This window comes from Dipodomys spectabilis, unplaced genomic scaffold, assembly GCF_019054845.1.
Source record: "Dipodomys spectabilis isolate Male_0828 unplaced genomic scaffold, ASM1905484v1 ptg000457l, whole genome shotgun sequence".
Classification (NCBI taxonomy): domain Eukaryota; kingdom Metazoa; phylum Chordata; class Mammalia; order Rodentia; family Heteromyidae; genus Dipodomys; species Dipodomys spectabilis.
Genome location: NW_024871134.1, coordinates 1,122,581 through 1,138,436, shown reverse-complemented (window position 1 = coordinate 1,138,436; position 15,856 = coordinate 1,122,581). Strand labels below are relative to the sequence as shown.

Sequence of the window (15,856 nt, the reverse complement as noted above, 5' to 3'; positions counted from 1 at the left end):
ATGCAATGTACTCTTACTCCCAGCTTCCTCTGGCATCTTACTCCAGAGATAACTATAGTTAATTTATACACCTATAAATAACAGTATTATACTGTTGCATAGAATATATTATTATAGTAATAATGTACTATATTCAATCAAATGCTGTATACTAATAAATCAATATACTAGTATTCTAATGTACTAGTTTACTAATACACTATTATACTATTAGGGTATAATTATTAGTACATGATGGTATTATGCTATTTTGAATAATAGTATAAATGAACCATAAGATACTAATTTATAATTTTAGTAATTTATAAGTATTATAGTTTGTTTACATGATTGGTATCATGCTATTGATAATTAGTATAACATCATCATTAACACATGTTATTACAAGATTATCATTTTTGTATTCTGTTGCTAATCTTAGCACAGCTTCTTCCCCCTTGAGATTGTTTAGGACCCACTGCAGGAACCAGCATTACCTGGTGGGAACCCGGCTGGTGGGGACGGGGAGGAGGGACACTGTCCTCACTGTTAATGACATCCACACAGGAAATGACTCCCACAGCACCTGGTATTTTCTAAGCCTTTTGTTTGTGTTAATTCATTTATTTCTCAACATTGTGGTACATAGTTCAAGTCCCTATCCAGTGCCCCACAGTGGAAAAATACTAATACAAATGCAGACCCTTCCCAGAAAAGATCATTGCTTCTTCTCCCTCCAAACAGGGTGACCAAGGAATCCCAGGAGACAGAGGGCCCCAAGGCGAGCAGGGAAAGCCAGGCCTTGCAGGCACAAAGGGGGCCCTGGGACCTGTGGGGCCTCCAGGAGACAAGGGCTCTGCCGGACCCCCAGGCCACCGAGGCCCCCCTGGCTCCCCCGGCACTCCGGTAAGTGCTGCCAGGCTTTCCTTGGCGGTACAGTGATTTATCACAGCAGGCGTAGAAATGGGCATTTATGTTACTCACTGTTTTCCTGTCCGTTGGCATATAGTTGATTGTACATTGCAAGCACTTTCCTGTGAATGACAATTCTGCTGGTACACATAAAGCATACCTATACTGGTGGTCAGAGTTCCGTGCCACACTCTGCTAAGCACCACCTCGCTTGCGCTCATTCCTCCTTGCTCTTACGAAGGCAGAAAGTTGATCTAGGTCCAGCTGACTCCAAACCCTGCTTTCCACGGTGCTGTGCACACTGCGCCTCTACTACACAAAACCACGTGTGTCTGTTTACGTGTTAGAACACGTCCATCCAGAGAGGTGCTTAGAAGGAGAAATCATTCAGGCAAAGATAGCATATTTAGCTCAACCAGTGCAGGATGTTATTTATTCACAACTCTCCGGTTTTGTGGTTGTGGTCATTGCTTGGAGGAGTTTAATATGAAAGTATCCATGAGAGGATTGGATCTGATCTGTTACATAAACAGCAAAATTGGACCTTCCCACCATTCTTGTGGTTTATTTTTAAACAGTTTCCCCAAACTCTACTTGGATAAAGCTGTACAAGTTGAACTTTTTGTTCTGGGCCAACAATTAGTATTAGATGCATGAATTTAAGCTCATTTTTCCCATGAGTAAGGGAAATGAAGAACTTCAGCAGGGCATCTTTGGAGCCACACTGTCCACCATAGGAGGCCACCACATCATCTTCTGTAGCTTTTTGTATTCCAAGAGAACTGACTGCTGTAAATAGACCGGCATCACCATGTTAGGAAAGGCCATGAGACCACGGACCGGCATTGTCATCACACAAGCAAACAGGAGGGAGGAATTTGCAATGAAGAATGATGGGGAATTGACCAAGATAGGAATGTTTATTAGAAGTTGATTTGGATCATGATGCTAACATTTGGTTAGTGCCAGTTGGGTTCTGGAACCTTCAGAAGTGAAGTAGCAAAAATGTCCTTCCTAACTCTATGAAGCTTTCCTGCTTGCTTAACAGGAAAAATGTTCATATAGTTGGTCAAGATGCCACGCCATAGCTTTTGAAGAAAGTATGCCCTTCAATTGACTCCAAGACCCCATAGAACCCATAGACCCCATTGGCAAAAGCATTTTGCTAGCTAAATGTGTTTCTACAGAAGTTAAGTATGTAAACCCTGATATTTCTGGTCTTATTCCCTTGTGCTACACTTTCTTGTAACACTATTCTTCTTTCCTTCCTTAGGCTGATGCTGTTTCATTTGAAGAAATAAAAAAGTATGTCCATCAAGAGGTCCTGAGGGTTTTTGAAGGTTAGATTTTTGCTTTGTAACATTTCTGGGTCCCCACCTCTCCAGTCACACTCTTGGAGGATAACCTAAGAAAGGCTTGCGAGAAAGCATCTCGGCAGGGGTGGGTCCCCTGGGAAGTCCTTCCTTGCCCCCAGTTGAGTCTCACTCCCTGGAAATTCCTCTCCTTAGGCCTGGTCTGTCAGCCAGCACAGTCAGTCTGTCAGGTTCAGCATCCTAGGACAATCTTTCAGGTTCTGTCTATCCATCAGACTCCCTAGTTTTCTCCTATCTGTGGAACGAATGTGTCTAACTTGTCACCCCATCCTTGTGAGAAGCTTAATTTATAAGTTCCTTCTTTTATCCATGATTTCATGACTAAAATGGACTTTGATTTGGCTCTGAGTCCGAAAATTATGGCCTACCAGCTATGCCCTCCAACCACAGTGGGGAAATACATACATACATGTGCATGTATATATGCATATAAATATATACATATACATACACAAATACATGTCCAGCATTGGAGCTTGAACTCAGGGCCTGGGTGCTGTCCCTGAACTTTTTTGCTCAAGGCTGGTGTTCTACTGCTTGAGTCACAGCTTACTTCCACCTTTTTGATGGTTAAGTGGAGATAAGAATCTCACAGACTTTCCTGTGTAGGCTGCCTTCAGCCTCCTGAGTAGCTAGGATTATGGAATGAGCCACTGGCGTCTGACTAGTTTCTGTATTTTTATTGATAGACTTTAAATCTTCAGATCTTTTTAATGAAAAGAATACTTCATGACATGTAAAAATGTTCTGAAATTCCAGACAGTCTGTAAATAACAGATACGTGGCACAGAGCCATGTTCTTTACATTTTTTTCTGTAGTTGCTTTTGCACTACATATGTTTTTGTACTGTATATACAGCAAAAAATAGTACTTACTTTCTAGTCCCTTTCAGAGAAAGTTTTCCTAACCTTGCTCTAGATAAATAAATGTAAAATATCATTCATTTTTTAAAAATTTTTCTGAGCATTTAGATGTTACTATTTATTCATTTGAATTTTCAGTTAATCCTGATCTTTCCTTAAATTTAAATCCTTTAAATTTAATTGCTTCCCATACTAAACTGTGTTTGTTTTTGACATTCAATATGGTTTTATGTCCGTTCATATTAAACTTTATGTGGTATGGGCTGCTTGTCTGAGTAGACTGGCCTAGTCCTGGGCTCAGTCTCCAGTGCTGGAAACAAATAAATACATGATCAAGTAACTCCTGGCCAGTTATTAGCTTGCTCTTCTATCCTGGTGTCATCTCTGTGTTCTGTGTGCACATCATTGTTGTAGTTGTTGATAGAAAAGTAGTATTAACAAGTCAAAAGTCACCTAGGCACCGGTGGCTCACACCTGTAATCCTAGCTACTCAGGAATCGCGATTCAAAGCCAGCCTGTCGTAGAAAGTCTGTGAGACTCTCAGCTCCAATAAACTACCAAAATCCAGAAGTGGAGCTGTGGCTCAAATGGTAGACCATCAGCCTTGAGTAAAAAAAAAACAAAGTAGACCACAAGGCCCTGAGATCAAGCCCTAGTACCTCTACCATAGGGGGAAAAAAAAAACTTGTAGTGTTCTTCAGGAATACAAGATATAATCAAAGCAGATACATATGTTCAATCCCTGTCTCTACTGCTAATGCATTTCAAAGCCAATACCTACAAAAGTTGTGCCAAAAATGCAGTAATTGTGATGAGTCAGAAAGCAAACAGGAATTTGTATGGTGCTGTTGAATCAGCAATTGAACTGAAACTGTAAAACAAGACATTACAGGCAATTACTCTTGTGATATTTTTGCCCTCTATGCAACTATGTAATTTTGATTTCCACACTTAAGAGACATAAAAAGCCCTGAGATAATGGAACCAAAAAGTGATTTACAAAACAGATTAGCAAGCCACCATGAAATAATGAAAAAAAAAAGATTTACAAAACAGATTAGCCAGATGATGAATTGAAGTTATTTAAGCTTAAACAAAGAGGTAGCAATATGACCAAGTAATGAGTATTTTTCTTGGAAAATCAAGCATACAATTATAGTTTCTTTAATGGAATAACAAAAGCAAGGTAAGTATTTTATACTAACACAGTGAGTAATTAAACTTTTAAATAGGTACTAGAAAAAATAGGATGAATTTCCCTTCAAAACTAGTTATAGGGGCTGGGAAGGTGGCTCAGTGGTATAGTGCTTGCCTTGCATGCATGAGGCCCTGTGTTTGATTCCTCAGCATCACATAAGCAGAAAAAGTCGGAAATGGTGCTGTGGCTCAAGTGGTGGAGCACTAGCCTTGAGTTGAAGAGCTAAGAGACAGTGCCCAGGCCCAGAGTTAAAGCCCCACAATTGACAAAAACAAAAAAACAAAAAACTAACTTATAAATTCTGCATGTGAAACAGAGGGTAGTCCTGGGCCAGATGAAATCTGAATGTTACCCTTAATAATGACATTTATGGTCACATTAACATTAATGTCCTCATTGTATTAATAGTGTCTTCACATGAATCTCGACAGTCACATTATAGTAACAGTGTCCTCACATGAATTTTGACAGTCACAATGTAATAACTGTGTCCTCACGTGAATCTCGACCGTCACATTGTAGTAACAGTGTCCTCACATGAATCTCAACATTCGTATTGTTGTAACAGTGTCCTCATGTGAATCTTGATGTTTTTGTGGCACTGGAGAGGCCTCCTGCCGGGGAGCCCTGTCTTGGCCTCTCTGATTAGCATGATGGCCGTGATTTTTGCCTTGGCAGGTGGAATGTGTGTGTCTGCTGTATACACACTTCCATCTGAAATATAATTTGCTGCCTCATTAGAAAGCATAGCTAAAAAGAGACTAATTGAGTAAACATCCCTGAATCAGGAAATACAATTAAGACTATGGTGCTTACCAGTTCATTTGGACGCTCAGACATTTTCCATGCTGGAGGACTGGAGTAGGGATCTGGGAAAGAATTAGCCTTACTCAAAATGACTATTCCTTAGAGTATCTTAAAGCCGGATACAGCTTTAAAATAATTTAACTTTGCTAAAATTTATTTTTAAACAATACCAAAAGTGCTAATAAGTTCTTACATTGAAAAGGAAAAACTAATAATGTGAATCTTTGTGTTTAGACCCTGAAGTATTCAATATGTTTCAACTGAACAGAAATTGTACAGAAATAGCTTCTCTTAAGAGCTATGACATATGCAAAGCTTCAAATTGTGATTATTGCATTTCATATTTTTATTAAGTACTCACTTTAATATACTGTAAGGAAGATGTGTTTACAGTCATGGTGGTGATGTGGAAAAAAATGGTTAAAGAAATGGTTTTTTAAAATGACTTTTTAAAGCCATCTAAGGGCTTTCATTGTTTTGTTTTATTTAAAGCTTGTACTGGGTCTTGAAAATGGGGTTTTGTACTTCCATTTGGCCTTTTCACTCACAGTTGGAGCTCTGCCACTTGAGCCACAGCTCCACTTCTGGCTTTTTGCTGATTAATTGGAGATAAGAGTCTCACAGACTTCACTGCCTATGCTGGCTTCAAACCTCAATCCTCAGATCTCAGCCTCCAGAATAGCTAGGAGTACAAGTATGAGCCACTGGCGCCCAGCTAATAATATGTATCTTGATCATTTAAATGATTTAAAATATTATATTCTCTATTCATAAGAAATGAAAGGCCAAGCCATCACTGAAAACAGGGGAATTTAGCCCCAACTGTTGGAGAACTTATGGACATATTTGAGTAACTACACAATCACATCATCAGTGGCAACATCAGTGGTCCTAAAGTTATTATTAAAACAATTTTGTAGGTTAGGTGTTGGTAGTTTGCACCTGTAATCCTAGCTACTCAGGCAGCTAAGAGCTGAGAATCACAGTTCAAAGTTACTCAGGCAGAAAAATCTGGGAGACTCTTTAATTAACCACTGAAAAGCTGAAATAGAAACTGATATGATAGAACACCAGTCTTGAACAAAAAAGCCAAGAAAGAACATGAGGCCCTGAGTTCAAGCCCCATACTGAGGCTTGGCACAAAAGCAAACCAAAAAAGGCATTTTATCATGGGAACCTAAATTCTCTCCACAAATCATAAACAGTTGTTAGATTCTAGACTGCTACAGCTTAGAAACACAATTTAAAACTCTCTGAGCAACACAATTCTGTCTATAGAATTCATTTTCTGCATCTCATCACAAACAGCACCCCAGCCACTTGATAAATTATATGTACTTACCTTGGACTGAATTTTTTTTTTGGTCGGTCGTGGGGCCTGAACTCTGAGCCTGGGTGCTGTCCTTCAGCTCTTCAGCTCAAGGCTAGAGCTCTACCACTTGAGCCAGAGTACCACTTCTGGCTTTTTCTGCTTCTGTGGTGCTGAGACATTGAACCCAGGGCTTCATGCATGCACTGAGCCACTTTCCCAGCCCCGGACTAAATTTTTTAAAAGCACTTGTCCATTGTTTTGAAAAAAATATTCCCTTTGCATGACGTAAAATATTTTTTCTTTTGTACATGAAGAGAGGATGGCTGTGATCCTGTCTCAGCTCCAGCAGCCGGCAGCAATGTTGGCCGGGCATGCCCATGGGAGGCCCGGCCCTCCAGGGAAGGACGGGCTGCCCGGGCCCCCAGGAGACCCCGGACCCCAGGGTAAGTCTGCAGGTAGAAGATGGGTCGAATTCATTTCTAATCTTCAACACATGCTAATTACAGTTAAAGGAACATACCTATGTCTAATATACACAGAGTGGATTAGTAGAGCATACTTTTTGTCCATGTCTGTTTTAGAATTACAGTTTCATATCAAAACTGATTAGTATGTGCTATTGTAAATGCCTTTTATATAGTAACAGTAATGTGTGTTCCTGTACTGTTCTTGTCTAGCAGCCTTTGAGATGTGTGTGCTACCCTGTATGCTGTTAGACTGCAAGACCCATCATCTTAGAATCTCAAAGAAACAGAAGAATCATAGACAGTCCTAGTACAAATGGTCATTAAGACCTAAAGTATTGGGGGGGGGGGAGTTAATGATCTTTCAGCTGTAAATTCTGTGTGTGTGTGTGTGTGTGTGTGTGTGTGTGTGTGTTCCAGATCTAGAGCTTGAACCCTTAGATTTTTTTGTTCAAGGCTAGTGCTCTACCACTTGAGCCACAGCTCCACCTCCAGCTTTTTATGGTTGGTTGGAGAGAGAGTCTTGTGGACTTTGTTGTTGCCCAGTGTGGCTTTGAACTGTGATCCTGGATCTTAGCCTCTTGAGTAGTGAGTATTAATGAGGTGTGAGCCACCAGTGCCCAGCACTTTTGACCTTTAAAGAATTTTTCAGTGGGGGAGGATGGTAAAAGGAGTAGTGGCATTGATCAAGGTTCATTGTACTCACAAACTGACATACTGAATTGAAAACCCTCTTTGTGTAACTACACAAAAATGATTTTAAAAAGAATTCTTCATATGGTTTCTAAAGTTTTAAAGCCAAAGTTATTCTTGCAAGTTATTGTTGCACTGTTGACAGCTTGTCAAGCGGCATGATCTTAAATTGAGCTGGACTGAGTTCTTCTGACAGAGCAATGTGGTAAGAATCTGGCTTCCTATCAATTAAGTGGCCACATGGGCCTGGCTTGGAAGATTCGAGAATCCTGCCAGGAGCCATCTCACGAGACAGAGCAGAGAGGCTGTGGCCTAGCAACTGTGGGGCCTTTTGCCTTGGAGCATTTGATTTAAGTTCAGACCTGGAATCCACTGCCAGGCACCATCACTCACTTAGCACTAGCCCCACTGCCCTGTTCTTGCAGCCTTCATGGTCCTTGAGTATCCACACAGATGGATGGACACACAGACCCTGGTGAGGGCGGCCACGGTGGTACAGGACTAGGTTACCCGCACAGCTCCTGACATATTACACTATGGACTGGCTCCAAGAACCTTGTTCCAGGTGAGGCCCTCTGTGGAGCCTCAGACAAATCGCAATTTTAAAAATCATACTTTGCTTGGTTATTCTGGAAGACAACGTTACATGGGTTAGATAGCTAGTCTCATTGCTTAGCTGGAAAAAAATCACTCAAAAACCAACTTTCTCTCTTTTCTTTCTTGGTGGTTCTGGTACTTGAACCCAGGACTTTGTACTTACTAAGTAGTTCCCATCTGAACCTGTGAGCCACATCCCCAGTGCTTTCTACTTTGGTTATTTTGGTGACAGAGTCTCACATTTTCTACTGTGACCCCCTATTTATGCTTCCCACTGAGCTGGATGACAGGCGCTGTGACTATACCCAGAATTTATTGGTTGAGATAGGATTGCATGAACTTTTTGCCTGATCTGGCCTCAAATCATGATCCTTCTAATCTCTACCTCCAAAATGGCTAGGATTGCAGGTATGAGCCACCATGCCCAGCCCCTCTAATTTATTAAACATGTATGTCTCCTTTTTTGAGATTATGAGAAGTTAGGTAATTGGAGTTGACGTGTGTACATGGCTGGACCATGGTGACTCTCTGTCATTCACTGGTCAGGTCCACTCTGAAGCCAGACCATATGGAGTACACAGGGCCTGGAGAGGCCTTGAGACCCCATCTGGGACCAGACTGAGAATAAGCTCCCATGATACCAATGTGTGTGTGGGGGGGGGGTCCTTGGGCTTGAACTCAGGGCCTGGGCATTATCCCTGACCTTTTCTGTTCAAGGCTGGTCCTCTACCACTTGAGCCACAGGCTCAAGATTTGGGGTAGTCCATTGGAGAAAAGTCTCAGCTTTCCTGATTTTGAACTGTGATCCTCAAATCTCAGCTTTCTGAGTAGCTGGGATTCAGGTGTGAGCCATTGGTACCTAGTTGTAGACTTCTTTTATTTACCTTGACCCTAGATGCCTGTGACAGCCCTGCAGAGGGCTTGTGCACATGGCCATAGCTGCACATAGCAGGTCTGGCCGATCTGAACCACTGAGCTGTCATTTCAGTACAGAAAGATCTCACTAGCAGAAGTTTGACCCACTGGGATGTTTTATGTTGTGTATTTTTTTTTTTTTTTTTTTGGTCAGTCATGGGGCTTGAACTCTGGGCCTAAATGCTGTCCCTCAGCTCTTAAGCTCAAGGCTAGCACTCTACCACTTGAGCCACTGCACCACTTCCGGTTTTCTGAGTGGTTTATCAGAGAAGAGGCTCATGGACTTTCCTGCCCAGCTGGCTTTGAACCATAATCCTCAGATCTCAGCCTCCTAAGAAGCTAGGATTACAGGCATGAGCCACCAGCGCCCAGCTTATGTTGTGTATTTTTAAAGCTCTCCATTGCCTTACTGTGCCTTATCTAATATTTGAGTATAACTACAGATAACTAATACATGATTCATGCTGTGAGGAAATCACTTAAATATCCCAGACTTGGTAAATGGTTCTTCTGTGTTGCTACAGGACAATTTTCCTTTATGCATCTATTTCTCTCTCAGGCTACCGAGGACAGAAGGGTGAAAGAGGTGAACCTGGAATTGGGCTGCCAGGGAGCCCTGGGCTTCCAGGTTCCTCAGGTAATGGTGATGTGTGCTTTGTACCAGTCAGGCAACAGTAATGTGTGTTTGGTTCCAGTCAGACAATGGTGATATGTACTTGGTACCAGTCAGGCAGCAGTGATGTGTGCTTGGTACCAATCAGACAGCAGTGATGTGTGTTTGGTACCAGTCAGGCATCAGTGATGCATGCTTGGTTCCAGTCAGACAACGGTGATATGTGCTGGGTGCCAGCAGCCTGTCAGACAAGAATGCAGGCTAGAGTTGGGGGAGGGTAGAGGATGGCCACCGCTGCCTGGTCTTCTGAACAGCTCTTTTGTTCCACTAGCTCTGGGTCAGCCAGGTTTACCAGGTGCCCCAGGCCCCCAGGGCCCGCCAGGCCCCAGCGGGCGATGTAGCCCAGAAGACTGCCTCCCTCCTGCACGGAAGACCCCACATGGACAGGCAGGACATGGACACACCTAAGCCAGACTTCGTTCCTGCAGGGCGCCTGGCCGTCAGAGCTGTTGCAAAGCTGTGAAACTCACCATCTGTGGGCGGCTTTTCTTGTCTTCTTTTACTTTTTTAACATGTGCAAGCAAACATCAAAAGTCACAATTTGAGTCTTACTCAATTGCAAACCAACATGATTAAATTTCCCCAAATTCATTCCATATGTTTTGCTTTATGTTGCTAGTGATGCGCGAGCACGCACATGCGCATACCAGTAACTGGGTTTTGAATTCAGGGTCTGAGGTTGTCCCTTAACCTTTTTGCTCAACACTGGTGCTCTACCATCTGAGCCACAGCTCTACTTTTGGCTTTTTGGTAGTTAATTTTAGATAAGAGTTTCGTGGTCTTTCTTGCCAATTCTGGCTTTAAACCTCCATCCTCAGATCTCAGCCTCTGAAGTATCTGGGATTACAGGCATTGGCCACTGGCATCGGGCTTACTATGATTTTTTTATTCAGAGTTTTATATGAGATTTGTAAGCAAACCTTGTCACTGATTTTTCTTCACAAAGAAACTGCACAGTACCATTTGGTATTCGACATGATGCACAGTGTGTAGACAGTTGCTGGTGGTTGGCTTTTGGTTTCTGAATTTTGAGGTTTTAGACTCATCTTAAAGTTTTCTTTGAGTTTAAAGTCACCATCGTTGCTAAACATTTCTGTCAACCTTGAGCTAGTGCATCATTCCTGTTGAACTTTTTTTCACTTTTTACAAGAAGAATTCTTCCACCCGTGTAAAAAACAAAGAGGGACAAGCAATAAGAGCTCCATGTAGATTTTGGAATAAAAATACAGGAGACTATTTTTTTAAATCAAGGAGTCCCCAAAGTCTCAAAAGCCCACAGCTGAAATGATTATGTTAGCTCTTTGTACTGAGCTCAATTTGAAGCGATCACCGCTGGAATGAATGAATACTCCACGGGGGAAAGAAGAACAAATGAGCATTTCCACAGGAGAGCCTGCCCTTGGTGCTCCCCCTCCCCAGCAGACTTTCTCTTCTGTCAACAGAAAGCTGTTTTCCTAAGCAGTGTTTGGGTGGAGACGGGCTGCCTGTGGTTCCCCAAAGCGAGACCCTTGGGCTGCTTATCCTTCAGATCTCATCCTCGGACTTTCAAGCACAACCTAGTCATCAAAGGGAAGCACAGGACTGGCATAGACTGGAAAAGGCGACTTGCCCTTGGAAATGAGGTGGAGTGCCAGCACAGGCACCCCAGGAGGGGCTTGTCCAGAGGTGGAAGGCAAAGCTCCAGAGGCGAAGCTCCATACCCCAGACGACCGACCACCCACACTCCTGTTGGCCCAGGGATGGCAGGCCAAGGCAGGATGTGTCTGAATGCACCCATGACTGGGCTGGTCTTCACTAGAGAGTGGCCCTCTGGTCAGGACCGTGTATGTGGTGTACATGTACATACAACCTATTATTTATAGGGAATTTTGCTGTATATTTCAAATCCAAGTGTTACTTATTTTCCAAGGTTATTTTATTTATTGTGTTTTTTAGCATTAAGTTGACTTCCCTCATTTTCTTTCCTGTGCAATACCTACAGTGGTGCTGTGTTTTTGAATGACTCAATTGGGATTTGCATATATGTTTTGCATATTTATCTTCTTAGTAAAATAATTCATCCACAAAAAGTGTACATAGATTTAAAATTTGGTGCTGGGTATATCTTGAGTTTTTAATTTGTTACAACTTCTCTGACACATACTAAATTTACTTGAATCTGTCATAAGGCTAAATTTTTTACATCTTTTCAAAGATTATTTTTTCATATTAGTAAGTTGATCTTTTTACCTCTTGGCTAATTCAAGAATATTTATTTTGCCATTTTAATGTTTCATGGACATTTTTGCTGATGGTTATGTTTAATTTTTTTACTTTTTTAGTTGAGACATATAGAGAGAGAGAGAGTTGTGATTCATTTTCTTATGAGTCTGTTCATTCTTGTTTGCAGACTGTGTCAGCATTGTTTCTAACTAATTGTATAGCTTGGGATCTTTTCTTTCTATTTCGTGACTCCTTGACTGGTTTGTTGCTGCTTTGAGAAGTTGGGTTTATTCCAGTGGTTTGAAAAGGGCAGGGGTAAAACACCATCGGAACTCCAGATGACTTGTTTCCGTAACAGAGGTGAGGGCATCTTCTGGTCTGGTGCAGGCAGCGTGTGGTGAGCAAGTCCTGCCTCCTCTCCCCGCTCCCCTGTGGATATGTTCTACAGACCTCCACTCTGGGCAAGGGATGGCAGGACCCCTGCAAACCCTAAGGCGCACCCACTGAGGGCAGATCTGGGGAGGGGGCGGACCCCTGACCTGGCCCCTGGGCAGGGTGAGCAATGTCCCTACATTTCCATAATCCTGGAGCATCTGGTTCCATCCCTGAGCATTTCTTTCTCTCCACGTAGAAACAGCCATGGAGGGGGAGAAAATGACTAAATTCCTCTCAGGTGCACTCCAGACAACATAAATGTTCAAGTAAAAAATACTCTGGTTATAATTACAGTTAATACCAAAACTGTTTTTCCCATACACAAGTATGTTTGACTTCCAGTCTTAAAATTTCTCCCAAGGTCAATTCATACTTTCAGATTGAAATCTGCCTACATAAAAAATAAGGGCTGATTTCAATGAATATTTGTGGCCCTTGGAACCTAAAGAAAAAAGGAAGACCTCATGTTGAATTCCCTCCCCGCTCCGCCAGGCCTAGGTCCGGTCCTGGACGGTATTTCATCTATAGTACTTGGAAACACCCATGCTCCCCCACTATGGGGCTGTGTCATTCCCCCCTCCCCCCGCCCCACCCCGGCCCTGTCCCTTCTAGCTGAAAATTAATCATGACATTTACAACCACAGTCAGTCTTCACTTTTTAAACTCCTCACGTTGGTCAGAGTGATTTAACAACTTACCTCCTCAGCTTGTTTTGTATTTTATGATTTTGAAATTTTTAAAATTTTGGTCACTCATGGAATTTAATTATTTTAAGATAAGTTGTCTGTAAATATTTTCATTTTGATGTTTGGCATATGAAGTGGTTTTTATGAGTATGTTCGAGGCAGTAAGTTGGTGTTTCTGAAGAATGGGAGCTGGGATGTACCTCCTCCTGTCCACAGGACATGGACAGCCAATACATCCTTGTCTTTGCACTTTTTACTTTACTTTTGTAAATCATTTTTGTAATACTTGCTTTGTTCACTTGTATTTTTCCTAATTTTCAGCATCTTTGTGAAGCTGGCACAGGGGCCTTTGTTTTGTTCCCTGCTTCAATTTTATTTCTTCAGTGTGTACACACACACACGTACACACCTGGGCAACATGCAAATGAGCCATTTGTGATTTTGTTGTAAACTGCCCTATTTTAGTGAAGAATGCAAACATAAAAAATCCTGGCCTTTTAGACAGAACAGGTGCTTTTCTGAAAGAAAAGCAAAAAGCATTTAGCTTACTTCAACAAGTAGACAATTTGCCGAATTACACAGCCTCTAAACCCCATCAAGTAAAATTGAAATGTCTGTAATGTCTATATGTTTTCTCGCATGTACTATTTACAAATGATAGGAACACTGCTGTTCAAAATACTGTTTTCCCTTAACATTGGTAATAATACTCAGGGACTAGGGATTCCTAAGTACCACGCTAAAGTTGTCTGCACTTTATAGATTTGTTCCCTGTGCTTAGTCTTAAATTATTTTCCATTTGGTCTGGGTTTAAGACACACATGCCATCGCTACCTGGCTTCTCGGGTTGCGTCTTCACACTGGAGGGTCAGGTTGCCTCCTGCACCTGCTTCTCCCCAAAGCCACCCAGACATGGGTGACGGAGGGGCGACAGTATCACAATACCTGTACTCACAAACTGACCTGTTGACTTGAAGCCCCTTTGTACAACATACATTTAATTTTGATTTAATTTAAAATATGATTGGTACAGGAAAAAATTACCCAGGCTTCTAAGAGAAGAAATTCATATATTTCCTAGCAAACTGAACATAATTCCACTGAACTAACTAGCTGATAAAAATAGCATTTGCTACATTAACAATTTGAGTATCTACTGGGAATTTGAGGACACAGCACAGATGGCTGTCTCTGCCCTTGTTTTCTGAGTAACCCAGACATTTCACTCCAGATCATGCCAGGAAAATCAGTTCTTTGATGAAATGAAAGGTAATACTGGGCCATGCAGAAAACATTTTCATTCAGCCTGGAAGTTCAGCAAGAGAAAAATTACCTGAGGGCCAAAGCTCGGTCTAATAAAACTCAGATGATAGAGATTCCAGGTTCAAATCCAATAGCAAATGATGGGTGGTGCCACCCAAAGTTAGCCACTCGCTTCAAACTTGTCAAAATGAATACTAATGAAGTATAAGATTTTGCTTATGGGTAGTATATGAAATCCACAGAAATGTGTGTGTACTTGAACATAATAAGCCTATGATTGTAAAGGTACTCTTTATTTTACTGTTATTTAATGTGTATTGAAGAAATATCTTCACTGTATTCATGTATTTAAATTCAGATTGTAGCGTGCATATTTTATTATTATTTATTTTTAAAATCGCATTTGTGATGTATTTTTTTTCTTTGCTCTGTATCTTACCTCAACCAATTGTTTAAGGTTTAATTCACTATACTCACGTTAACTGGGACAGCACTACTTCTGCTTAAAACAGGTAGATATAATTCTTAAAAGCCTTCATTCTTGTATCTTCCTTGTGCGTAATGATCTTGTGGCTTATCTCAGCAATAAAAGAATTGGCCCTTATTCAGGGAATTCTACAGGGCAGTTGTTAACCATGTATTTAGCTCCATGCTATTAGATCTCAGCCGCAGTGAAGCTACCAAACCATCCTCACCAAGACTACTCTGCACCGTCAGTGGGAGTCCCACGGGCCCCTCTGCCAGGTTCAGGTTTATAACATGCTGACAGTGATACTTTTTATGAATCATTGCTTGACTTGGAACAATTAAATTCACAATGCATCTCCCCGATAGCAATTGAAAACCCTCATCCAACAGTTTCAGGTAAGAATTCTAAGTAGAGATAGGAATCAGGGTTGGGAGGCCCTTAGGATTTCTGTCTCCCAGCAAGACCGCCTCAGGAAAATCATGGGAGACTTGCCAGGGTCCTGAGTAAGGTGAGCTTTATAATGGTCTCATAAGGCAATAGTATTTAAATACAGAGCGTGCTTTCTCAATAGAAATTAAACCAAAGCATGCGGTCACCAGGTGCTGGTGACCCACTCCTGCAGTCCCACTTCCCCAAGGCCGAGAGCAGGATTGCTGTTTGAGGCCAGCCCTGGCAGAAAAGTTCAATGGACCTATCTCAAAAATATGAGGAGAAAACAGGCCTGGAGATGTGGCTCAGGTGGTAAAGCCCCAGCCTGTTGAGCATTCAGCCTGAAGTTCAAGCCTTAGTACCACATACACCAAGACAAACAACATGCTGTTAGATTGACATATTTCTTTAGACTAAGCAATGATAGATAGTTTTTAACTTCTTTAGATTCTTTTTACAAACTAACAAGGTGCTATCTAAGGAATGCTATTGTCTTTTCACATTCACATTTTCAACTTGGATGCCAAATAAATTGAAGTAAGTGTGAATCACAACTTAGAACTCAAAAATCAAATTCCTCTGAGC

General features: G+C 41.6%; 1 protein-coding gene across 1 annotated transcript in view; it reads left to right on the top strand.

The window, feature by feature from the left end:
• The window catches only part of Col19a1 (collagen type XIX alpha 1 chain), a 224,029-nt gene extending 213,834 nt beyond the window's left edge, over positions 1-10,195 (top strand). Inside the window, exons 43-47 of the mRNA XM_042668576.1 lie at positions 724-885; positions 2,165-2,231; positions 6,760-6,888; positions 9,674-9,751; positions 10,059-10,195. Of these exons, the coding sequence (XP_042524510.1) occupies positions 724-885; positions 2,165-2,231; positions 6,760-6,888; positions 9,674-9,751; positions 10,059-10,195 (573 nt within the window). The remainder of the gene's footprint in view (positions 1-723; positions 886-2,164; positions 2,232-6,759; positions 6,889-9,673; positions 9,752-10,058) is intronic.
• The last annotated feature ends 5,661 nt before the right edge of the window (positions 10,196-15,856 follow it).